Source organism: Pezoporus wallicus, unplaced genomic scaffold, assembly GCF_028554395.1.
Source record: "Pezoporus wallicus isolate ANWC-B61680 ecotype Strahan unplaced genomic scaffold, APGP_CSIRO_Pwel_v1 contig_3487, whole genome shotgun sequence".
Taxonomy (NCBI): Eukaryota; Metazoa; Chordata; class Aves; order Psittaciformes; family Psittacidae; genus Pezoporus; species Pezoporus wallicus.
The window spans coordinates 1,044,575-1,072,433 of NW_026636018.1; the positions used below are offsets into that span (position 1 = coordinate 1,044,575).

At 37.9% G+C, this 27,859-nt stretch overlaps 1 protein-coding gene across 11 annotated transcripts in view; it reads right to left on the reverse strand.

Moving 5' to 3' along the window:
• The window catches only part of ADCYAP1R1 (ADCYAP receptor type I), a 137,937-nt gene that overhangs the window by 91,941 nt on the left and 18,137 nt on the right, over positions 1-27,859 (reverse strand). For 10 of the 11 annotated variants that reach the window (XM_057398930.1, XM_057398934.1, XM_057398941.1 and 7 more), the window contains one exon: positions 13,892-14,057. In XM_057398930.1, coding sequence (XP_057254913.1) covers positions 13,892-13,942 — 51 coding nt within the window. In that variant the 5' untranslated portion in view covers positions 13,943-14,057. Of the gene's footprint in view, positions 1-13,891; positions 14,058-14,838; positions 14,969-27,859 lie in introns of those variants that run through there. The other variant, XM_057398931.1, reaches the window with a different exon arrangement.

Genomic DNA, 27,859 nt, shown 5'->3' on the forward strand with positions numbered 1-27,859 from the left:
TGGTTTAATCACAGTTGATCACACCAGTATTTAAATATTGGGCAAGAGCTCTTTAACAGTAACATTTAAATGTAATTCTCAGTAAACATAATCTCTGGGAATATGCAGTTATATCGTGATAGTGAATAGCTAAATCCTGGGTAGACAAATAATCACCAAAGGGGTGATCAGTTCCACCAACACAATTCCCTCCACTGATGCAGCAGATGGTATTTTGTATTTTTGTGATGCATAGTAACTTAGCCACATGCAACATGTCTGTCTTGGGCATTTGTAAGCTTTAAAATGATATCTGTTTAAAGAGGCACTATATATCACTGAATGCTAAGAAGCCACATTAACTTTGTATGGTATTTATCTCATTAAAGGAATCGACTTCTCAACTAATGTATGTTGACAACTAATGACTTACAATAGGATATTTGGGCTTTGTCTTTAACCCTATTACCTACATTTTCGGAACCTGAGAACATACAGCTCTGAACTAGGCCCATGCCTTGTGGTTTGAATGCAGTTCAAATGTGCCTGAACTCAAGAATATGCAGTGAAGAGGTAATGGAGTACGATTTGGGAGCTCAGTCCCCATTCCTTATATTTCAAAGAACAAATTAAAACATATTGCTTTCATATACAAAAGAAACGCACATACCCAGCCTCACTGTCAGTAGAGACCCAGGTATTAGCCACAGTAAAACCACAGCAGGCAGACAGCAATAACTGACATTTTCACAGGTATGGAAACACAATCACACCCAATTCCTTTCTTAAATCACAAGAGCTGAACTGTAGAACATCTTAGATGAGCTGTGACATGTAGTGGGATTTTGGTTTTGCACACTATAAAAAATCCAAGCCCACCAACCTAAATTCATTTACTAAGGAGTTGAGAGAAACAGCTGTATAAAAGGAGAGACAGAGACAGGAACCAGCAAGGTGTAATGAAATCTCCAGTCCACATCACACACTGGGAAGAGTATGCAGCAATGCTGCATACTAACAGTGGGCCAGCTATAGCCTTTGTACAGCCCAGTATATCTTTCCTGTTAGAAACAAAACTCACATAACTCTGCTGACACTTTTTTCTTTTACACTGTTGATAGGATAGGATCCCAAAAAGCTGAGATGGTGTTTTGGATAGGTAACACACTGTGTAAAAGTTTTGGGCATCAAACAGTGTATCTAACATCAGTTCTAGCTGTAGGTGTGTTAGACATGTACCTCCCTCTTTTTCCTTCCCAAAGTTTTCTCTTAATTTTTTTTTTCCTTTACTAACATTTTACACGCTAACATTATTATTTACTAGTTGGTGTATCAAGAATATTCTATCATTATAACCTGTAACTCAAAGTTCTTATGAACCATGATGCAAGAATGCTACCATTTCCTGCAAAAAGTGGGATACCTATCCCTTCATAATTCCTTATCCAAATGCTTCATGTGGCTTGAGGATATATAAACTGCACAGAAACTGCTCATGAGACAATCATGCCGACAGGAGATATGTGGGACCTAGCCCCTGCTCTGCTCACTGCTCTGTTAGCAGCATAAAACACATGCAGCAATGAATTTCTCACATGTGCACTGCTCATAAGGTATTCTTAGAAATTCCTACCAGTGACTACACTATACTTCATGAGCTGAATCTCAAGGAGGTTTAAAGAAATTCATAAGTATGATGTATTACAAAATAACTGAAAAATTACTAGAAAACAAAACATCAAAACACAGTGCCAGATTGCATACCCTATCTCAAATACCTATTTTACTTTTGTATCACTGCAGGGTATGATTTGATTTAAGGAGGGACAACATGCAGTAATAGAGATGGTCTTCTTCTAATAAAAGATCTCCGCCTTAAAGGGTGACTTCATTCCAAATAAACCAGCAGGACTTGGATGCATTTCAGACCCTGACAGATAAGCCACAGGTCTCACTTTCAGAGTCTTGTCACGACCCAGATTCTGCTCCAGCATTTTCTGCTCTACTGCTTTACAGAAATGTGCCCAGATAAGGGACATCTCACTGAATATGAACAGATCTGGGATGCATTTTATTACCCTCATGATATAGCTCCCGTTGTTCTCAGAAGGCATCTAAAGTGTTAAGCCAGTCACCTGGGTTGACAGGTACAAAGGCAGTCTTGATGTAGAGCTTGGTGGCACAGGGGCTCTGTCCGAGGGTAACAAATGCTTCAGCTGTGCTGTTTTGCAGCTGTCTGCAATGCGCACACATTTAGGATTTTTGCATATTTAAACAAGAGTCAATTTTTCAGTGCCACAAAAAAGAAAAAGAAAGGTCTTTAAAGCCCAAACATACGTTTACTACTCCACACTAAAGATAGTAAGTGATGGCAGATATGTTCAAGTCTCTCTTCCCAAATTTAATTTGCTAGATGGGTGGAAGCATCAATAAATTGGCAGCCTGGAGAAAGATGTAAGGGTTCTGCTGCAGCATTTCTGCATGCCATATTTAATAAGGTCTTTGAATATCGACTAGGAGAGCCTAAGGTTATGTATTTGGGCTTGAAAATACTGGATCCTACTTCGTCTGTATTAATGATGACATCATAACTTCACTGATACCTGCTTCTGAAATCTTTAGCCATCCTAGATTCCCACAGGTCCTTATGTGACTTGAGAAAGTATGCAACCCAGCATACATAGAGGCAAAAAACAAATTTTGCCTCTATAGTTAACAGTGGTGGATGGTGAAAGCCATGCAATACATGCAACACAGCCTCAGAAAACATGCCTTGCTTTGCATTATAGCCATGAGTTCATGCTTGGGTCTTTTCCTTGACTGTTATTCTTAGTAAGCCAAAAGCTTCAGAAAAGCTTTTTGCTCAGATTCAGATGAATTTTCCCACATCAGTGCTTGCCCAGGACCTTAAGTTGCCAGAATTTCTCAGTTATTAACCTTAACAGCTTCATTTCCAGCTCCTTACTCACATCCAGAAGTTAATTTCTCTTCTGCTAATGTATTTCCAGTTACAAAAAGAAAACTAATTTCTACCATGCACTTCTCAGGAAGTTCAGACCCTTATTGCCCATCCTACATCCATGTATATTCAATGGAATAAAGACATGCAAAGCATTTCCTCTCCACCTATTTCTGAATTGTAGTATGACAAAAAAGAAAAAAACAAAAAAAGAAATATAGCTCTGAAGCCCTTGAAATGGTAATATTAAATTGCAGTAATCTCTAAATTTGTTTCAGTTTGAAGTTAATAGAAATAAGGTGGTTTCATTTTCCATGGAGAAAGGAAAGGTCAGAAATGGGGGCAGCTGCTTCAGACTGCTTTGGTTTTCCTGCTATCAGAGGAAAACACTAATAAATGTAAATACTGTCTGTTTAATACGTACTTAAGAGTGAGAAAAAGAAGAGTTTCCTCTGCCATGAGAGCAAATTCCTGTCATGCCTAAGGTAAACAGAGATTTGAAAGCAAACTTGGTGAAATCTATTTTATGTTGTTCCTCATGGGTTATTTGGGGTGACTCCAACATACATCAATATCGTTTATTTGATCCATAGCATTACTGTGTTCAGAATTTCTACATTACACTTTTGGCAACAGACATATATATTTCACATGTTCACATATGAGGAAAAAAACCCAACCCAAACACGAATAAAAACTCCTGCCCCAAAATGCAAATAATCATTCCTGAAACCAGAATTTTCTCTAGACTAATGTTATTCACACACATCCCTATCACTTTCCATTTGGTTTTTGTTACATTACATTAAATGGGCTTTTATTCTTCCACAGTTTTAATGGTCCTATCTCACAGCAGCTTCTGCCATGTTCTGCAGCTGTTTGGCGTTTGTTTTTTTCCCAAAGCCATGAACAGAGCTGGAAGATTGCCAGTTTATGTTGCTCAACATCCAAAAGCCTCCCTTCATAAGCAGTGCCATACACTGGGAGTTGACCTCAGTGCAAGATGACATACCGCTCAAATACAAATTCCGATCCACAAGGTGTTATTTTGGATTTCATTAACAGAGAGTGGAAATATCTATGGACACAAAAGGGAAAAGAAGTAGAATTTCCATCTTTGTGTCCCATAATTAAATAGCTGCAGAACTCATGTTGTGACCAGTAGGTCACACTGTGAAAACTCAAGCAATCATTTCCGGTCCTGGTTTACTCCCTGAACTCACAGAAAATCCCTGAAAGATTAAAATGCAGCTAGTAAACGGTTAGAAAAATAGAACACATAAGCTCCTTGAAGTGGAAAAGGAATAAGTATGTCATTGCAAACATAAATGCATTCATCAGATGAAGATTTACGTGGGACTTCATGCTAGTGTTAGAAAATCAGGAGGCAATGCATGAGGCTTTGAGCAACCTGGTCTAGCGGAAAGTATCCCTGTCTGTGGCAGGGGCATTGGAACTAGATGATTTTAAGGTCCCTTCCAACCTAATCATTCCATGATTCTATGCCCTGGCACTCCCTCTGTGCTTTCCCAGGGCACTAGCACAAGCTTTTCCATAGTGCAGCACTGAGATTAACCAAACTTCTCATGTCTCATACACCTGTCATTGGCACCATCACTCTAATACTTGAGCACACCTTAGCATTAAGTGGATTTATTTTTTCCACACCTTTTAGAGACAGGGCAGTGCAGCTGGTCTTGTTTGATACAGAGAGAACAGAAACAAGAAGCTGCAGCAATGCTGAAATCAAGCACTAACCTAGAGCAATGAGATTTGATGTTCAAGATGTCATGCATTAGGTTACTGCTCTAATTGCCAGCAATCCTGATAGTCCAGATACCTGAATTAGCTGTTAGATTTTAAAATAAATAAATAAATTCATTAATAAATTAAAGCGGATGAGTTTTGTGAGCAGTGGCACAAGGCTTTAGCCATTGATCGCATGGAGTAGTGTCTCCTAGATGAGCTCCTGTTTAGATAATCTGCTGCCTAATAAGGCTTGAGCTTATGTTCAAGCTCATTTTTCTGTATCGAATTAACAAAATCTGTCTTTGCTTAAACATTCATATGAAACTGGTAGAAAATCAATTTGCCTGAGAACGTGATTGTTCTGTCAAATTTAGTTGAAACTACCCATAGCATTCAGTATATAGGCATGAATAGATAGATGGATAGATGATAGATAGATAGATAGATAGATAGATAGATAGATAGATAGATAGATAGATAGATAGATAGATAGATAGGATCACGTAAGTCCACTTAGTGCAACAAAGGCCCATCAACATTTTATAGCCTATTCCCACTGACGTTGCCTGCCTTTACAAAATTCCTGACTCTCCCACAGATGCTCTGCAAATGGAGTGTGTATGGGAATGCCCACAGCTACAGGATGAATAACAACATCATCACTTTTGATGTCAAAGCTTTCAGGCTGAAAATACGCAGATATATTTAATAGTTATTGTAAATAAGCAGACAGTTTGTTCACCTTGCATTAGTTCAGACATAACTGACAATACATGATGGCCAAAAATGTTTAGATTTTGCACATCTACATTGCTGGAAGTGGTACTAAAATGGACTAGCTTAGTCTGAAATTGCATGAGAATTTAGTTTTTATTGCAATGCTAACTTGTCATGTATTTTGTTATGTTTTTAAGTAATGGAGCAAATTATCATAAAACTGGCTAATAGAGATATAACAACTAAACTCAACTCAGCCAGAGGGCAGCAAGAAAAAAGAACATTTTAATATGTGAGAGGAAATAAACACAAATTTATACCCTTGAGCTTTAGCATATTTCTAATCTTATCCAATATGCACTTTGCATTACCAGCTATCTGGCGAGCCCTTTGAAAACAAGAAAGTCAAAATAAAGGTCCAAAAGAGTTTTATGACAAAATACATAACATGTTTAGATGCGGCTACCAGGTAAGAATAATTTAAAAAATAAAAATAAAAATAAAAAATATCTCTGTGCTTTCCCTTCCCAAATCTGCAAATACCAGTAGCTCAAGTTATTGACAAACTGTCTCACGAGTCTTCAAACAACCAAATCAACAGCCGCATTAAGCCTAAACAACCCCTGAATAACACACTTTGGCCACAGATGCTGAGTCAAAGAGAGACTGTGGGACTGAAAGGATTTGAAAAGAGTACACAGAAGCTAAAGTGTTTTCTTTTTCTGTCTAAAGCTCTTAGACAATTCATGAGAATTTTACACTCCAAATGAAGCCTCCTGAGTAACGTTTGAGAGGAGAGGACATTGCATAAATGTCTTATCGGGAAGGTCACAAATGGCATAAACTTTATCACTTTGCAATCCTTAACAGAATTTTTCAGCATGAGTGAAAATATATAAAGTATTTTGAAACAGTGAGCACAGCCACTGACCACATACAAAGGTTGGGAAACCATTAAACCTACCAATTGACACAAAGGAAATCTGACTGAAAGACATTCATTGAGCCTATTTTCCCTCAGGAAACAACAAGCTAATGAAGCTTATAGACTAAACCGTATTGATAGAAAAAAAAAAAACAAAACACAAGAAAAAAAAAAAAAGCTGCATTTTTTCCTGTTTAGAAAGTGGTAGGAGAGTTATGAAGTGCTTCCTTTTCATATTGTGTCCCGTTTGAAGACAATATTTGAGTATTTATTTAGAAACCTTATTTTGTACAAAAAAAGGAGAAAACTTGAAATTGAGATTAAATTTTGTAAACTTTACTAGAAAGAATAATTCTGGCTAAGTATTGCAAAATATTTCTTAAAGGTTATTATGTGGGGAAAATATTTTCCCTGTTCTTTCTAAAATGGATCTTCATTTTTTTTTTCTAAGAAGTCCTGAAGTATTTAATGGTATGCATTTTTTATTTTTCTTTACTACAAACACAATAATCCATTTGCATCTGCCCTCACTCATCCAAGAACACACATTTAATAATCCATTTTAAAAATGTATTCCAGGAAAAGTAGTAAATAGCATTTGTGATAACCTTACAAACCACCCTATGGCGGTGAGTTTCAAGATGTTAATAATGCCAGACAATCAATTGGGCAACAGTGACTTACTGTCATCTATTCATCAACCACATGACATTTGTAAAGTATAATCTACTGCTCAGCTTTCTAAAAATCAAAGAAACAAAAGTATAGACTAAGATAATTTTTACGACCCTGCTGTAGGGAAAGCACTAAGGAGGCTTAGGAAGGGTTATAACAATATACAGATGTTTCTGTCCCTTGCCACAGAATCATTAGTATATATTAATGTAGGTAAACATCTGAATCTAGACATTCAACATTTGAGTTGTTAAATATTGGCCTAAGTACATTTGTTGACATCAGTTAGGTACACAACTAAGCTCTAACATGCACAGGGAACTACAGAAGCAGGTCCCATTTATTAGAAAGGTGATGTTCTCTAGTTTGGGCAAAACCAGCATTATATGGCATGGAATAAACGAATCACAGATATTACTGTATTTTAATGGGAACCATATCTCCAAAATCCTCACTTCCAAGTGATTTACACATGGGGATAAAAAAAAACAACAAAAAAAACAGGGCAAGAGAAAGAAACCCAATTTTCTTTTCAGGAGCGTGAGCACAAGCTAGCCTGGACTGAGTTATTCACCCCTTGCCCAAAGAAACAAAGAAGGATTTGTTGAGTTGGGTTCCACACCCTTGGGGGCTACAGTGACAGCAACACTTAGGCTTTATGGTTGGCAGTGCTTTTTAACGGCTGTCATAGATTTTTATTAAATAGCCATGTCTCTATGGCTTTGAAAAAGGAGTCCTAGAAGCAGGCTTAAGCACTGCATGCTGTCTTGCATCTACTTCCTAATTTTATGGATGTTGAATGGGTAACCCCTGGACAGTTCATCTGGAGGCCCTGTGGTGTGGAAACCTGTGGTAAGCACTGATCTGGTGTGCTCCCCCAGGCAGGCTTACAGCAGCGCTGCTTGATCCCTAGGAAAGCCCCAATTGTTGCTGTAGGACATACATTCACTCTGAGAAGCAGCAGAGTTTATTTCACAGATAGAGAAGAAACTATTACAAGCCATGGTGAGAGGGACAGGAGGAGAAGGCTGAATCTCTAACAGTACAGTGATGAAAATGTGGGTTTTTTTCATATTCTTTTCCTCTTTTCCTGCTCATTTGCTTCCATTTTCTCCTTCCTTTTTATGTAGCTTTGGTTTGGCATCACAACTATCTCTTCAAGCTGACTCCACAGTAAATTTTCTTAGGCTGCTGACTCAGCAAACCAGAGGAAGAACAGGCCAGTAGCACACTTGCTAGTGACTTGGATAATATCCCTCCAGGTGCTGGATATTAATAGCTAGGCAACATGAAAAATCACTGATTCTTTTTCCACGGGCTCCATTTCTAAGAAATCTTCTATTTATTCCCCAATTTGTTATTTGACTGCTCATCCAACACTCCTCCAAGCTCATGAATACAAAACCAGCAGGGAAAAGAATCATATTAATGTTCTTAAATAAGTGTTGTCATCATATTATTTGCCTGTCACAGAAATTATTACTACTACCAGAAGGAAAAAGAGTGAACACGTTAATGCAGGGCAACGATCTACTGCTTTGTAACCTGCTGCCATGCATTACTAAGACTTAAACATCTTGCCTGCCTAAATAAGGAAAGCTGCATGTACATAAATGTTTGTGCATTACGTTGTGAACCATACATTGGTACAATATGTGTATTTCTAGACTTTCTTTGTTTGGTTGCCATTCATGTTTTGTGCAAATAAACTCAGTAACCTTAAAAGAAATTTCAAACAAGCGTGTCTTTCTTCAGCTTCTGCAATAACTGTAACTGACACCTGGTGTGCCCAGTGTGAGACTACGAGTGGCAGTATACTAGACAGAGTATCGACACAACATCAAGGTCTCCTACCAGCTTCAGGCATCTTAAACAGGAGTATCAACATGCTAGGCTTTCTCAAAAAAAAACCCAACCATCCAGGGACTTACAGTTACCTGAGGAGGAGATATCACCCTGAGTTTTCCATCACTCTGTGACTCTCTGTAAGTACCTGTCCGACCTACCTGACAGGCTAAGGACCATCTGGAAACCAAGATTTTAATTTTTGTGTCTCTGAAAGGTGATTGGTATCAAGGGCACTGTCGTTATTTGGTAACACTGATTTTCTTGGATGTTTTTTTGTGTTACACCATACATAAATTCTGAACCTTCTCTTACCCCCTTCTCTTACCTTATACAACCTGAGACTTTTTTTTCTTCTTTAAAAAAGGCATAAGGTGTTCTGAGGTTGTTACTTTCTGCTGATTGCCCCCAGCACTATCTCCTTATATTAAAAAGGAAAATCTATAGCAGCAGTAACGTCTTGGCTAGCTGAGTTTTTTCTCCTCTAGAGAACATTCCCAGAAGTTCCCTACCTATATTTGTACATATTTGCATTTTTTTACATAAGTAATAGGGAAATCCCATGTAACTGTTCATTATGATAAAGACAGCAGCAATCTTAAAGAGAATTTGAATAGGGCTATGAGACATTATAAATCATAAGGCACATAAAGTAATTAAAAGCTGATCATTAAGTCCTGCATTGAAAAAAAACAGTTCGATTAAAGAGCAAGGACCAACACAACCATCTTATGTTCGTGCCAGAGGAAACTCACATTCGGGCTGCAGCAGAAAATGGATGCTCTAACAAACGTAGCAGGGCTGGAGAGAAACTGGTAGAATAGTGTGTCTGAATATGCTGCCTCTCATCTTCAAAAAATGACAGACACTGAAATATAAATGATCCTATTTGAACATAGCCTGGCAGGCTGGAAGTGACTGCTACAGATGAATAACGGAGGATACAGACAGGTCTCTGCTCTGTAGACTATACACACCCTTAAAAAGTTTGAGAAATTTTATCCCCTTCAGTAAACAGAGTCTAACAAACAGATCTAGTTTCTGTCTTCACCTCTTTATGAATTGATTAAATGTAATCCGATCAAGGTTTCATTCTCTGATCTGTGAGATGCTGTTTGTTCTTCCAAATCTGTATTTGCCTATCTGACCCTCATATGGTGATTGTACTTCAAAGCTAGTATACAAGAGGCATCACTTACACCTTTATTTTTCTTTTTGCTTTGTATTTTTTTAAGGAGGTCAAGGAACATGTTTGCCAGCTAATAAAATGCTATGAGTAACATCTTATCATTTAAAACATTTAATCTTAGCAATATTAAAAATGCCACAAGAAATTCCAAACATTAGCTGAAGTAGTACATCTGATTGAATTATTACAGACACTTAGAACACCTGCATTGCAGCTACATTTAAAATTCAGTCCATATACTAAGCCAACTTTGTGAGTCATGAATTCCATTGTTTCTCAAATACATTTGGAACCAGATAAAAGAATGATGGTTTAGGATCCTATCATCTCCTCAATAATTTTATGATCACTCTTGTTAATACTTCCAATAAAAAAAACATGCCCACTGCTATCACAGGTGAATGGAATGAGAAATCAATCAAAATGGCAGTGAAAGTGAATTTAGAAGCAAAAAATAAGTAGGATGAAGAAAACTAATGTGCCAACAGAAAGAGGGGATATTCAGACAAAAAAAATGGAAGTGACTGAAAAGAAATGGGCTAGCTTACAAAAAAATGGATTAAAACAAGCTAAAATAGCAACATAGATATTTAAAGATAGGAAAGCATTTAAAATGGGGAAAAAACAAAGCTCAAGAAATCCTCTAAAATGCATTGCAGGTAACATGCTTGTAGATACTGCCTTCAGTTCCAAGTGATTAATAAGAAGGTAGAATACCTTTGTGATAGGCAAATACAGAATAACTTGTCAAACACATGAAAAATCTAACCACCCTAGTCCCTGACAATTAGAACTGGCTTAATGTGCCAATTTCTAAATATATCTTAGTATATTATTTTCTTGTTGTCTGGTCTGCCTGTAGTTGAAGCCACCTAGAATTTTCCATTAAAACACTTTGTCCTCTTTTTGCCTTTTCTTGGTCTGTTTATGAATGCAGACACTAGTCTGGGCACTTTTTTTTTGTGTGTGTGTAAAATGGAATGCGGCTCATTCTATCGGTGAAGCCAAAAACTACACATCCAAGCAGCTGCACAGGTTCAGGAGCCACACTACGAAGGATGGAGACATGGGCCACAAAATGGGGATCGATACTAACTGCTAAGAACAGGATCTCACCTTGAGAGTAACAGGAGATTTCTTGAACAGTACCAGATGTGTTTAGAGGAAAGCAGTGTAAAAGATTTTTCTTTTTTTTTTTTCAGGAACTTTTGGGAGGATAAGATGACATTCAAATTTACTCTATATTTTTTAAAAGTCACATCCACTCCCTTGGTAGAAAATCTGAAAATCTGTGTGACAGAAAAGTACCAATTTGAGGACACCAGCACAGCACATTAGAGGTGGTTTGAAAAGAAAGTGTGTGTCCCAGTGGAGAGAAAACGTGTTACCACACACATTACAAAAAGAGTCCCTGCGAGGAAAGAACCATAAGTAACATTATATCATTCCCGAACTCTGGTCTGTGAAAAGAAACTTAAGAGATGTAATGAGGAATAAATACTATACACAAATTACAGTACAATGTCTGTCAAAGGCACAAATCACTGGCCAAAGTGTGTGTGCAAATACACAAGTTTATGTGTGTAAAATCATTTACTTTAGTCCCTGGGTTCCTGCAAGAGCTTATAATAAAACCTGGCCCTCTTGCACAAGATCATAAACACTGCAGAAACTGCATATACAAAAGCATATTTGATATTATTAGCCCTGGTTTGCTTCACAGTATTTCTTAGCTGTTCTTTCCAAAACCTGGAGCTGATCACTAATTATCCAGCTCAGCGATCACAGTTTTGTCCTGGAATGCTAGGAACTGGAAACTTCTTGTCCTTTTACATTTTGCCAGGAAGGTCATCCATCTGAAAGCTCAAGAGATACGTTCAGCCACATCTATTTTGCTTAATTAAAAACTGTTCACCTCTAAATAAGAAGACATCTTTTGTCTGTCTCAAGCTGAACACCAAGAATCTTGAAACATTCAAGACCATTGTTCATGTAAAAAAAAAAAAAGTCTTTTGCCTTTCCATTCATATGACCATTTACTTAATTTTATTTCCAGTCTGAAAATTATGCTGCATACCCAGGAATTCAGTAGGTCTACTGATATGCTTTCCAGTTTCACCAGGTATAGGGTGCTTCTCACTGACACTTACAGATGAGGAAACACTGAGGCTGTCTTATGCTTAGCTGTAAGATAGGAGTTCCTAAGAGACTGAGACATGATGGTTGTCATTTCTGGGTCTCAAACCAGAAGCTACAAGGTGTGTTTAGGTAATCCAATACATGTCCAAAATCTGAATTTGAGATAACCTCCTTTTATAGGAATCTTATCCTAACATAAGCATCCAAAGCAGATTAAATGTGGGGCTTTTCCCCCTCCACATTAGTTTAGAGGAAGTCTAGTGTAAATGTATTTCAGAGATACAGTATAAAAATTAAACAGATTCACTTAGCTAATAACTAATACCTACTAGCTAACCAGGAAAACTAGGCAATACTCAGAAGAGTCATGCATTAGAAAGAAATTTAAAGACCAGACAGAATATATCGTAAGGGACTGTATTCTTTGGATGAACAGAAGTATACTACCAGTTTCAATCCTATTCTACAGAATTTAGCAGAATAATATGCAGTTAATTAAAGCAGTTTCTAAATACAACCTAAGAAGAAAGAATGCGTATTTTTGTGTGCCAAAATAAAGCCAAGCCCTCTATACTGACTGCTATGGACTGTAAAAGACAGGTCACACAACCAATACACATAAGCAAACTATGTAAAAACTGCTGAAAGATACTTTAGTCACATCTCTACCATATTAAATAGTTCTTAATTAAAAGTAAAAACAAAACAAATGTGAAGAATTCTTTTAAATACCTAGCTATTAAGGTGCAGCAACATGAGAAATCTTTATATTAAGCAACTGTAAAGCATTTTCATGGAAATTATAGCAATTCATGCGAATGAGGTAGAGGTTTTAAATAACAGTGCTATTTGTCACAGTATCCCTTTGAGCAACGCTTCTTGAGAAGTGATGAAAAACACAGTTGTGACCAGTGGTCTAGCAAACAACTGAGTTGAAATACGAGATGAGTTTATTATAGGGGTTGTATATTGCTCCTCACAGTTACAAAGCGAAAAAGCATGTTTTCTTCAAAGGTGTTATGGCTGTTACATGAGGCTACATAGAGCCACACTGCTCAGAGGGAAAATAGGCAGGCATAGAGTTACAATCTCCAGATGTGTTAAGACAGAGTGGTCCATGGGAGAGTATGTTGCTTAGTAAGTAAAGGCTTATGATGAAAAGAAACCCCTGTAATCTTCATGAAGAGCTGACAATCTTCAGAAAAGTGATAGAAGAGTTTGAGTGCCTGTGTATCTAGAGGCCCACTTGTACAGTTTATTAAAATTGGTTCTCTGAAAATAGAGGCATTCAAAAGCACTGGCTGAACTATCTTGAGTCTTATGTTTCACTGAGCTGATAAAAATTTTTTCTCTAATTTTATCCCATCGCCTGTAAAAAAAAACCAACAAAAACTAAGCCAATGGATTTAAAGCAAGAGCTCCAAATTTTTTCAATTTCTATTCTAGTCTAGTCTAATGTATTAGTTTAATTTTAAACTTTAATTTATTATTTTTAATTTCATTTTATTTTCTATTTAATGTCAGATACAAATAGTGAACAAATCCCCTCAAAGAATGGACTTGCCCTTCTATAGGATGAGCAGTCATCACAATTCTATTGCATATGCAAAGGAGGATTAATTGGTGTCAGTAACAGACCCTTCACTCTTAGCAAGTGCTGGACTTGAGAACATGCATTTATGAGTACAGTGTAAATAAAAACACTTTTCCTTACCATGGGAAGCAGTGTCAGAATGAAGAAGCAGATCTTCCAGTTGATGACCATCTTCTCTCTTAATTTTGAACTGCAGTCAGGTTTTGCTTGTTAACACTATTATTCGGGCTGAAGCAGCCTCTCTGCAGAATTTTTCACCAAGGTCTTCAGGTCAAGGCTCAGATCTCTACAGTGAAAGAGGAAAATTAATATAAATAAACATGAAGAGAATGAAGAAGGAATGGACAGAGGACAGAGAATCCAACACTTGAACTGTGAGTTGTACGTAATATAGATCAACCATACTTGTAACCGTATTTGTGTGGACTCCAACTATCAACAGATGGTTTTGATACTTAATTTAAAGCCAAAGGATATGTTTTATGATCTGTTACTTGTATCATGGAAACTATTGAAACAGGTTCTGTAGCTGCAAAGTCGTAAATTGTACCCAAAGAAAAAGGTAGGATGGATGGATGATTTTGAACCAGAAAAAGAACCTAACTGTCTGCTTCATTTCTGAAGTCATGACTTGCCCTTCATGATTTTCAGTAATATCTCAAAAGAACAGCTGTCTGGGGGCATTTTAGGAGACTACATGACATGATGATTTACTCACACAGATCACTTGTCCAGGTAACAAAATCCGTGACCAGAGTTGTTTATAATCTGATGTCTTTTTGGGAATTTAGCAATACAGTTGCAAGGGAATGAACTGTATTGTAAGGCTAAAGATTCATCTGTAAGACAGGATTGACTTATACAGACGATAGTGTCATGAATATTTGACTTCCATCACTTGATCTTTGCCAAGGAGCTAGACAGGTAGTTAGGACATCAACAGAATTGCATAGCAGACATTAGCTCTGTCCTAGCAACTCCTGCCATAAGACAGTGTTTAAAAAATCCCACTCACTCCAAACCATAATTCATCAAACAGTTTTTCATTCAAGAAAATTTTCTCTCACCTGTCTGGTTGAGGAGGAGATTGACAGAGTAGCTTGGTGGGCAACTGGCATCCAACAAAGGTTAGCACACCACACCCCTTCAAGTGCATTTCTACCCTATAGACTTAATTTGTCCAACACAAGCTCAGCCAGAGGTCCTTTGGCAATGTCTATGAACTTAGGTGCAGCATTTCTACGTAGGAAGGTGTGAGAGTTTAGCCACATGGGCATGAGCTGTGCCACACCAGTTTGTTTCAGAGCCAGAGAACTCTCTCTCATCTGTTTTATTTCCAAATGAAGCCTTTGAATGCTGAGCCCCCTTTTTAAAATCTTCTTGTCTGATGTAGATTTCCTACATGCCACCACCTATCACCTCCATGGGCATAAACACAACCAACATTCATCTTCACAACTACAGAAAAATTTAAGCAGATAAGAAAAAAATTGCAGAAGAAAATAAAGTCATTATAGATAGTAACAAGTCAGGGATACAGGACACAAACAATTAGAGAGAGAATACAGCCAGGGTGTATTGGAAAAACATTTAAAATAGCAGAAGGAATGTGAGAAAATACAACAAAGGAGAAAACAGACCAAAGACAGAAATTAAATAAACAAATGACAAAGGCAAATGCAAATAAACTTCTATGATCAGGGGATACTCAGTTTTTATACTGACTGTGACATACTGCCAAGACATCAGTATTCAGAAAAAATAAGAAATAAAAGAGGTTAATTAAGCTCTAACTTTTTGTCTTCCCTATCCAGACCCTGACTAAACAGAGAACAATGATTCATAAAATTCCCTCTAAACAGATCTGCTTTCTGCCATCCTCACTCGATCAGTCACTCGTGCTCTGCTCTGGTACTGAATTTAATTACTTAACTGTATTTCTGATGGTTTATCAAATAATGAAGGCCTGATAAGATCTCAGCTGAGGAGGACAGCAAACATCTGTGGGTGAAATTCAGCAGTGAGGAGCTGGAAAAACAAAGTCACTCCATTAACAGAAGCAGCAGAAAACCAGACAGACGCATTAGCAGACATTGGAGTTAAATCTTTTTCTTGATCATTTGCACTCCTGCGTGCAGGCCAGTACAGAAAGGCCAGAGAGTGGTGTGGAGATTGAATTCTATCCTTGGATTCTGCTACTGTAATACAACAGAAATATGATGTAAATACAAAAGGAGAGAGGGAGATGACTGACTAAGCAGATAGAAAGATAGACTGCAAGAACGTGTTAACTTTCAGAATACACGCTTCCCAATATTTGAAGACCCCGTTTTACTTTAACCTGGCATTAACTGGGCTTGAAAAGTGGAGAATGGATGTTTTATGTTTTATCTCAGTTTCAAAGGAACTTCTAAAGAGCCAACATGAACATCTGCAAACCATTTCCCTGCTTTTCTTTCACATTTTGCAGAGAAAGTAAAAGAATCAACTTCATTTTTGCTTTCAAGGTAGTCATGGAAACCTGCATAAAAACTGGGCTGAGGCCTTCATATCATCCACAGGGGCTCAAGTGTTTGTTAGGCAATAACAACTACCAGTTCTGTGACCTGCAACAGAACCTGTATATATTGTTTAGCAGCTCCTAGCATGTATGATATACGAAGGTGCAGAGTGCACCTATTACAAAGAAAAGGCACAAACAGGGACTATCAGCTAGGTTTTATGAGAAAAATTAACTTTTCTAAAAATACAGGGAATTTTTATAAAGCATTTCCATTCATGGGAAAGATATAAATATATGAATACAGAATTTGTAATGGAAGTTTGAATTATATGTTGTCTTCTAATGTCAATGGTAGCCAAATAGGGTTTGGTTACCAAATGCAATAGGGTAGAATTTGGTAGCCAAATTCTGTAATCCAATTAGTAAATTAGAGATACTGGTGCTTTATACTTTTATCTTCATCTGCTACTGTAATTAAAATTAGTAAAGTCAGAAGAGCCAATAGCATGGGGGGTGCATCTTTCAGTTATGCATATACAGTTCCGCAATATAAAGAAGTCTTCAACTATCCCTGGTAAAACAGAAAAGTTGTTGAAGTGTCTGCAAATTAGAAAATCAGTTGATGGCTACTAAAATGGAACGAGCTTCAGGGAATTATTTCAAGCATAACTGAAATACGAAGAAAAATAAAAATTACCAATTTTGGTCAGCTAATGACTTAAGAAAGTAATTCATCACCTATGTAGGAGCATTCATTTGTCCACCATAGACACTTTTGGGGCCATAGCAGATTCCTTGAGTTACTTCAAATAGGCACTTCAAGGGCAGGTTGGAGAAACTCCAGCAAAACATGTTTTGCTGTATGTGCCCATTTCTTTACCCTATTTTAAAAAAAAGGTCTGCAGCAGCTGCATATGTGGACTATGTTACAGAAGCCTAAAGGCTGGTGAGGAGAATTGCACTGTGAGAAGTCCGCAAGTGCCAGGTGCACAATACAATGTCAGTAACCGAGAAAAACTTGGGTTTTTGCAAGTAGAATGTACCTACTCCCAGGGAGGCATCAAAGAATCAAACTTACTCATATCAAATAATGGGTCATTATTATTGAGTTGTTACCTCACCCAAAAGAAAGAAATAACCTGACCTGCTAGGCTTCTTTGTCCACTGGGATGTGTGCCAGTGGTTTGAAAGGAAAGCAATAAATTTCAAAGATGACCCACAATGGCTTAGTCCAGTGGTGATCAAATGTGAGTTCATTACTTAATTAATCTTAATTCAATGTCTTGTCAGGGCTGCCCACCACATCCTTCTCCTGCACCATCGCCAAGCTACTATACAAATGTGGAAATCTGAAAGCTTCTGACAACATGCAGGAGCAATTGAGTTTTTGCAGACTGAAACTGTACCTTGCACCAAAGTCACCCACTCCATGTAGAGTTATCCCAGTACTTCACAGTGACATGAAGAATATTTTCCTATGCAGAATAAACATGGGTGAAGAATGATGGGGTGAAAAAGAAAGAAGATGCCAAGGAGTATGCTCCAGCCATCACCAGTCAGTCTGGCTCACAGATCACTCCCTTGACATTTCCAAGTTCTCCTCAGAGACAAGAACTCCACAGCTGTTTATGACACAAATTTTGCTAGAATGACATCTTTGGTTTATATATGAAGAGGTAATTATGTCATTGATACTCTATTTACTGTCTTTAGTCTTTCAATTCAAGGTGTGAAATCCATTGCATTTTATTATTTCCCTCCTAAAATGCCAGCTTCCTGGGACACCTGCTAGCAAGAAATAAGCATAGCTGGGGAAGAAACCCTTCAGTGATGTGTCACCTAATTTTAGAAACCTAGAAGACACTCACATGACTTCCTTATAAAGTCTCTTTTCATATAGTCAATGGAAGGATGCAAACATAGGAAGAAACCAGTTTGTCTGACCTGTTTCAGCTGTCTACTTTAAATTTTCTACTTCTCTCCTGTGAGTGCAAAGGAACTTTTAACAGCTAGCTCATATGTTGACATCTACACTGTAGATATCTAAATTTGGACAGAATAACTCTACCTCCAGGCTCTTCTGCAGTATATGTATCTGCAATATGAAACCCAAAATAGTAAAGTTTGACCTACCACAAAGGCTTAAGAAGGAATCAATAAGTTGGTGCCAACAGCATAGCCAACAGGGCCAGGGAAGTGATCATCCCCCTGTACTCAGCAGTGGTGAGGCCACATCCTGAATACTGTCTTCAGTTCTGAGCTCCTCACTACAAGACATTGAGGTGCTGGAGTGGGTCCAGAGAAGGGCAATGAAGCTGGCGAAGGGTCTGGAGAATAAGTCTTATGAGGAATGGCTAAGGAAACTGGAGTTGTTTAGTCTGGAGAAGGCTCAGGAGGGACCTTATCACTCTCTACAACCACCTGGAAGGAAGTTGCAGTGAGGTGGGATTGGTCTTTTCCCCCACCTAACAAGTGATAGGACAAGAAGTAACAGCTTCAAGCTGCACCAAGAAGGTTTAGATTGGATATTAGGAAAAATCTCTTCATCGAGAGAGTGATCAGGCATTGAAACAGGCTGCCCAGGGAAGTGGTGCAATCACCATCCCTGTAACTGTTCAAAAATCATGTGGATGAGGCCCTCAGTGATAAGGTTTAGTGGTGGACTGGGCAGTCCTGGGGCAATGGTTGGACTTGATGATCTTAAAGGTCTTTTCCAACCTAGCTGATTCTATGATAAATAACAAAAAATGTAAGAAAATTTAACTGAATACCTGACAGCAAGAGCTCTAAATTTTCCCACAGAAAGTAGTCTATAAGGGACAATCCTACTGAGGCAAACAAAAAGAACACCACCATGGCCCTTCTACTGTCTTTAATACACCACTTATTATTTCTTGAGTTTAAATATCATGGTTATTTTCCCACAATTTACTTGCATTAATCTTTATAAATTTACTGAAACTAAAGTATTGCCATGGATCACAGAAGTTGAGAATACTACCTTTTTTTAAAAAACCAAAAAGACATTTATTCACTTTTCTCCCTTTGTGTGCTTAACTGCAAAAGTCCCTAGTGTCCTTGTTTCCACTCACCATGTCTGCTGTCAATGACAAAACAGGATTTAAAGGGTAATTACATCAGGAGGTCTAAAAGGTGGATTTTCAGAAAGGATTTACTGATACAAGGTACAAGTTAGCCCTTTTTGGCTATACATGAATGTGTTGAGGGCCTCAAGCAGAAATGCCATCTTTGTTGAAAGAGCTGGCAACCAGCAATCTTGATTTGATCATGGGATTGTTCATAAGGAAGTGTGCAGTCTGTAGCCATTGTGCTAACACATGAATTGTTTTCGGGGGGGGGGGGGGGGGGTGTGTTGGTTATGTGCTACAAAATCTACATTAATGCCAGAAGCAATCAAGTAGTCTCTTCTAATATCCAATGCTTTCACTGTTCAGGAAAATTGTTGCTTTTGACTTTGTGAAACAATTTTTTTAAAAGGACCTAACACAACGCTAGCAGCAATTTTGCATGGAAATAGTTGAAAAAAATATATTCAATTTGCTGCCTGGCTTAGGCATTATGGTGTTAAAGAATAAACAAGTCTATCAGCAATACTTAATCCATTTCCTATATGGAGGAATATTTTTTTGATTACTACTTTTCCTTTATAGGGTGCAGAAAACCCCTATGAATATTGCTAGAACTCCTTTTTTTAAAAATGAAGTTAAAGGTGTGATTACAAAATCAGGAGATGATAAATTGCAGATGCTGTGGCTTCCATATGAAAATGAGAATCCAGCTGTTCAAATATTTCTACATGAAGTGGGATTATCAATTACATTGATTTCCACAAGGACTTGTGTAGGAAAGAAATCAGAGCAATGTGGTTTTGCAAGAAAAATAACTAATAAGGGGCATTCACAGAACTGGGAATTGGCAAGGATGATCTCTGGAGATTATCTAGTCCAACTGTTCTGCTCAAACCCATTTCCAAAGAGGTTATGAATATCTCCAAATGTTGAGAATCCATAACTTCCTGCAAGCTGCTCTAGTACTTGACCATTCTAATGATAAAAAAGCATTTTCTTATTTTAAAATTTAATTTCATACATATCTATGTGTGCTTGTTGCTTCTTGTCCTCTTGCTGGTCACCACTGAGAACTTGGCTCCATCTCCTTTACACCCTCCCATCATACATTTCTACACATTGAATCTCCTCTTCTCTAGTCTAAACAGCCCTAGCTCTCTTAGCCTCTCCTTGTAAGTCTTTAATGATCTTTGTGGCTCTTCGCAGGGCCCACTGCAGTGTGTTCATGTGTCTCTTGTACTCAGCAGTCCAGTACTGGACCCAGCACTCCAGATGTGTCTCACCAGGGTTGTGAGAGAGGAAGTATCACTTCCCTTGACTTGCTGCCAATGCTTTTCTTCATGCAGCTGACAATGCTTTTGGACTTCTTTGCCACAAGGGCACATTGCTGGCCAAGGATCCACTTCGTGTCCACCTTAGGTCCTTCTCTGCAAAATTGCTTTCCAGCCAGGTGATCCCCAGCCTGTCCTTGTTCATAGGATTATTTCTCTCAGGTGCAGGACTTCACATTTCTCTTTCTTTAACTTGATGAGGTTCCTCTATGCCTATTTCTCCAGTCTGTCCAGTTCCTCTAAATACAGCATAACCACCATCTGGTCAATTAACCATTTCTCCCAGATTTGTATAACCTCCAAACATTCTGAAGTTTCACTTTGTCCTATCACCCTATCATTAAATAAAACATTAAACAGCGTTGGTTACATCCAAATGTTGGACCTTTATAGTTCAGCTCAGTCTACCTAGGCTCCCCTTACAGTCAATGAAGAAGAAAGAAGTATCCTCAGGGAGCAATTTCTATACCCTAATGCTCGAGTCCTCATTTTGGACAAAGTGAGTTACTGCTTGAGGTTTGGTTTGGTTTGTTTTGTTTTTTCTGCATACTCAGACTGAAGAGGGCAGACAAAATTCCATCTCCAAAGTTTAACACTCTGAAGCACTAAATGTAAGCAAAACACAGAACTGACTTCCATTTATGTCACAGCCTTTTCTTACTTTCAGGGCTAACTTTATTCCTTTTATTAACACAGCCTAATAACTTCTGTGTATGTTTTACTTCAGCTGTCCCCGATTACAGTTTTGGTGGAGTGTTTTTATTCTTTTCCCCTGAGTGGTTTCAATTAAATTGAAATTCCCTGAAGATGTAAGAGTATTATAATTTGTCCTTACAAAGTACACTCCTAATCATTTCTGCGTAACCTGACAGCTCTTCTATTTCCTAGTCCTCTAGCTTTATAGAATTTTTCTAATATTAAAAAAAAAACAAACTCTCAAAACTGTTCTAGAACAGATTTTAATGCGTTGCTCAGTCAATCCAAGAAAGAGATCTTAATTTACACCTTCTAAAGATCTGATTCATTTCTTGATCATGTGCAAATTTTGCATACTGTTCACTTTCAGACTTTACATAAGGTTAGGCTAGCATAGTTCATTGTAGCACTCACTATTATTTTTTTAGACAGAATCATATTCTCCTGCTGCTTTTTTTTTGGTTATTTTTTTGTTTAGGGGTCAGACACACAGTAAAATTTTTAAAGCATACAAACTTATTTTGTCACAGCTGATATGCAGTAAGTATATATGTACCTCTTGATTCACATCAAATTCAAGGAAGTATAATTAGTTTTGGTTTAGTTTTGCTGGTAAGCCAAGTTTCATTGTGTTGCACTCGCCACAGGCAAGGAACACACATAAGAAGTTACCATAGGCCAAAATATGTGTTAACACGTATTAAGTTAAGGTTATTCCTCTTCCAATCTCAGTAGATGCCCGTTTTCCTTCCAGTAGAATCTTTCTTCAGTAAGGACATTATCAAAAAAATTTTGAAAATTCAAATCCACTATATCCCATCCATTCATATGTGTGATCATAAAGTACAGCCTTTGTTGAGCTTTGAAAGTTTATGCCTTTCTGGAACACAGTGCATAAAACTAAGAAACACTTGATTTTTTTAAACCAAATTCTAGTTAAAATTCTTAGCTTTTATAAGGAATAAAAATGTTCATGATACAACAATTCCTCTCCTTCATATTATGCTGCTTCACCCATACAGGTATGATAAACCATTGAAGGTTACTGACATCTAAAGGATTGTTCTGGGTATCTCAGTTTTTTTTGAAATTATAATGACTATGGAAGTCTGTTTGACAGAACTGTTGCTTCAGGCTCTCTGAAAATTCAGATAGACACGAGTGGATTATTCATCTACAGGTCAAGATTTTCTAGCTTAATTTTTGCAACTATAGCAGCTACAGACTTATGAAACCAGCAGCTATGGAATATAATTCATAACTCCCTGTGCACAGGATTGCTATTCTTGGCAGATTTCCCATCTAACATCACCCATAAAATTCATCCATCAGTTCTTGCCTTGATTGGCATTATTTTGCCTATTGTATTACCTATGAGATTTATTGTGCCCTGATATTTTTAACATTCCCAGAGACCTGGTGAAATGGCATGACTTCTTTAAAGACCATGGATACTCAGTTGCAGGGAAGTATTTATAAACTGCCATTCATTTAAGAAGCATCAGTAGGCAAAGTAAAAAATTATGCGAGAAGTATTCATCTTCACAGGCAGGTCAATTACTGTTTTAAAGCACCTGTGATGTATGTGGCACTTCATAGCTAATATGCAAGTAATATGGGATCATAATGGTAACTATGTGCTGCTCCATTCCATCAGAGTTTTAAGTGCTACTTGGCAAGGTCCTTCAAAATCATTACTCCTCAACCAGTAAAATGCGTTCTCTATCTGGCATATCACATTTTTGCAAGATCTAATTGATTAATTTACTTTCCTTAACTAGTGGTCTTCATTTCCTGCCCTAGCTTTCCTGCACTACCCATAAGTGTATCTATTGTTTATTATTACATAGGAGCTTGTAAGGTCTCTGTTACCTATGTATCAAGATTGCCATCAGTCCCTGCTTTGAACCCATCTGGCTGGATATATATTGGCTCAACCCCATCACTGCTGAGCAGACATCCAACACAGCCAAAGGAAAGAGTAAGAGCAGAAAAATGAGGATTTGGACCAGAGTCCTTTATTCCCATTGCATATGAATATCATCCTAAGTGTAGTACTTGTACCGTACCTTCAAACCAATTTCTTAATTCAAGATAATATATATATATATATATATATATATATAGGAGCAGGATGCCACTCTTAGCAGCCTTAATTAGCTCTGTTAATGTGCTGAACTGATTATCTTGAGATAAAGCTGTCATTATTAAGTTACCATTGCTCCCCAGACCCAAACTAATCTCTGTGCAAGGTGCTGCACACTCTCAGCTGCGAGAAAATACCAGGGGTATCTTTAACAAGACATTCCACTATTTAGTGCAGGCAGATTCCAGAGTTGTGGCATTGTAGATGGTGATAGACACATGGGCAAGTCTCTGAACTCCAGCAACAGCGCATCAACTTCCTATTGTTTCTGGAAAACAATTCTACCCTTCCTATCTTAAAGCAGAACCAAAGCAATAAAATAAGCACTGAAATTGAGTTATATGTTGTTTTGGAAGGTGGTAAAAAGAATGAGCAACTACCTGATGTCAAAGGAATAAATATTTTGATGGTGTGCAGAAAACAGTCTAACTCCATCATTGACAGAAGGAAGCTTAGAAGTGTAAAAAACCAAGGTGTTCAGAAAGGATGACCAAATTATCTTTCTTCGCCTTATATGTACAAAGCCTTGTCATTTTCTAATGCAAATGGCAGAGCCATTCTGAGTACAACAGCTTGCATTTCAATGAGCATTTTGACTTGGTAATCTATGGTGATGTCCCAGATGAATATCCATTGGGCTCCTCTATATTTCTAAACAATAACATGAAAAGCTTTCATGGGCCAAAGCTCATCCCACCTTGATGATGAACAGATATAATGTTTCTTGTTTCTTCACTGGGTAGAGAAAATTTTTACCCTACTATTTTGATTTCTCAAATGCGTATCATCCAGTTCTTGGATGTCTCCCAGAACAGACTTGGGATTAAAACCCTGTCTCTCCTTAGGGAGATCACCACACCTATTTTTTTTTTTTTTTTGGTGGGTTTTGTTTGTTTGGTTGGTTTGGTTTTGCTTTGTTTTTGTGAACAGTTTTATTCCTACCCTGAAAGACAAGGTTAAGTCTTTGCAAAAGCACTAGCAAGTTGCATAATAACTTTTTTTCCACCCACATTTCCTATTGTCCTCCCTTTCTACTGCACCTCAAACAGCCTAAGTTTTCCCAGCTGTATCCCATCTTGTGGTTAATGAACTCATTACTTTTGGACAGTATTAAGACCCTCCACAGCACGTGTTCTTGCAACACCAAGCATGGAATTCATGTCATGTAAATGTAGCTGTCTAAAAGTGAAATGTCCATATTAAAGATAGCTTCCCTCAACTCCCTCCACAGTGAACAAAAGACGAGCAATTCACCCTAGTGTCACATGGATTTGCCTTATTTTAGGACAAATACTACTTATCTTTGCAAACAGAGATCTAATAAAGCAGAAAACTTGATTAGCTCAGAAGAGTCTGTGCTGAGTAGGGACAGCCCTGAGAATAGCAGAAATATAAGCAAAGGAGGAAGAAAAGCAATTAAAATTAAAGTCACTATTGGAATAAGAAGATGTTAAACTGGGAATTAGAATAAAGCTTTCCACCATCAGTAAAAAGAAGTCCTGGAAGTGCCTTCCAGAGAGAGAAGGATAATCAAAAAAGGTGTGAATTTTGAGAGGACCCTATATAATGTATTTTGCAAAATGATTTCTCTGACACATGGATTATTGCAGTACTAATAGACATAGGCACCCAATCACATGGCCTCTGACTCATAGCTGGCTCCTACCCAGCCACCATAAAGCACAGAATACGCTCATGTCTCTGGAAGAGAACTGCAAAGAGAAAATTGCAACATGTTCTTGGTCTTGCCTTCTCCTGGTAATTGAGAGACACTGAAGGCTTTTCTTGGTAGTGGGTGATGAGAGTGACAGTGGCTTAGACACATGGACAGACAGAAGGATTTCAGGCCTCAGCAGAAAAGCTCCTACTTATTCAAAAGGCAGCCCAAGTCTCCTTCCTTTGGTCTGACATAGAAAGGAGTAGAGAAAATGCTCAGAGCACAAGTAAATTATGTATTATTACCTCAAAGCATCAGATTGTGTCCTATTTCTCTGTATTTTCTATCACAAAGGAGGAAAGGAGGGAGCAAAGGAAAGAAGAGAGATTTGACACACATTAAAAATTTCAGCCCAAACAGCAGAAGTTTGCCAAAGCTACACTGAGCTTAGTAGCATCTCACATCAGGCTGCAAATTAAGGTCAAATAATGTGGAGTGTTGCTCCAATCTCCTACCTTTGGTTTTCTGACATTAGTGCAAATCTAAATTCTGTTCAGGTCTTCATTTGCACCAACCCTGAGTTTAATCATAGAATCATAGAACCAACTAGGCTGGAAAAGACCTTTAGAGTTCATCAATCCAATTGTTACACCAGGACTGCCAAGTCCACCACTAAACTATGTCACTAAGGGCTACATGGTTTTTGAACACTTCCAGGGACAGTGATTCCATCACTTCCCAGGGAAACCAGTTCCAATGCCTGATAACCCTTTCAGAGTATGTAATTTAAGCTCAGCAGAAATGACACCAAACAAACAGTGGCTTGAGAAGCTGATGGATCAGTCATGCAAAGCAAAGATTATTTAGGTAGCTGCTTGGGAAAAAAGAAAAAAAAAAAAAGGAAAAAACAAACAAACAAACAAACAAAAATCCCACCAAAAAAAACCAAAAAAAAACACCAAACCACCAAAAATCCCCAAACAACTAACTAAAATCTGTGGCCTTTAAGCGCTGGTATGGATCTATCATCATGATGATCATCATGTGTTTTTCAAGCACTTTAGGGATGAAACTTTGACACTTTGTAAACACATTAGATGAAAGGATTTTGGCCAAAGATCTCACAGTTTCAACATAGAATATAATACAGCAGTTCTCCAGTATTTTCCTATTTCCTTGTATGATCTGTGGAGAGGATTTCTTCTAAGCTCTTAAAATAACTACAGTAACATTGCTGTAGGCAAGCACAGCTTCACAGGTTGGTTTCTCACAGATACACCTGCCCAGCCTAGTCAGTGTTTGACAAAAAACATTTTAAACAGAGAAGTAACCTAAGAAAGAGAAAGCTTTATTGATCTCCAGCACTCAGAGATCCACTTCAGCAGCCTGCAAAGGATACAATTTATTAAGACGAGAAATAAAGATGTCCCAAAGCCCTCATTTCTGCATCCTGCATTATTAATGAACCTCGTGCCTGCAGATGGCAGAGAGCTATGCGCAAGTAGCCTTCTTCGGCTTTCTTCTCGTCAGTAAGGCAGAGAATTAAAGGTGGACCAGGACAACCAAGTAAAGGAGAGACCTCCAGTGGTATGTTGTAAGAGTCAGCTAGCAAAATATAAGCCAAAGTTTAACGGTTCATCTGTGCATCAGCTAATAGCCTGATAACCTCTGAGACATCCTTGATTTTAAACATGAAAGCAATTGTAAGAACTACATAGTGGCAGCACAGTATAACTCTGAGTTACATTTACATTTATTTTCTGGCTCAGCCCATTCTAGTGAACCTGCCTCTCAAGGTCTTTTGTTGCTGTCCCCTGGGAGCGTATTCTGCAGCAAAGACAAGGATGTCATTTGAGGCACCAGGCAAAAAAAAAAGTTATCCTCCCCATGCAGCAGAAAAGATGAGTTCACATTTTATGGTATTTCTTTTACCATATCCTGGAGTTCACTTCTGTCCCTAGAGTTTGTTGGCAGCTGGAGTAAATGAAGCATGGGATGAGTCTGTATGTTGCTCTGAAATGTGTAACTCACTGGGGAGACCAGGATAGGGACACATAAAGAAAGCAAGAGAATGATCCTCATTCAGCAAGTAAAATGAAATGTCTGCTAACCTGAAGTCAGCACAGTGTGAGGCTGTTTTGGATAAGCAGAATAAGTTCTGTAATGGTGTCTGGATAGGATGGTACACAGTCACTGTGCAACGAGGACTCTCCAGGACACAGCTTGGCTGCCATTAGACATGCCCAAAGAACTGGATATTTTACTGAGGACTGCTTTATTCAGAAAGAGCCATGAAATGAAAACGCTGTGTGAGGCAGACAATAATTATTCCAATATTTTGCACATTTTGGGTGTGTTCATGTCTCTAACTGAGATGAAACCAAAATTTTGTGTCATGAATTTAGATGTCCTTTGTTTGTTTAATTTCATCCAGCACTGCTTGGATCTAAATGATCACAAAATCTTCTTTGATGGGCAATAATCACAGGTTTTACAGAAATAATTCTGGCTTATGTTCTGCAAAGGAGTGCTGGTATTCTGTATTATCTTCAAGCCAGTAATGAAAATAATAATAATTTTAAAACAAATTAATGCAGAATTACATTAAAACAATTCTGCTAAAAAATAAAAACAAACCACCAACCAACCAACCAACCAAACCCAAA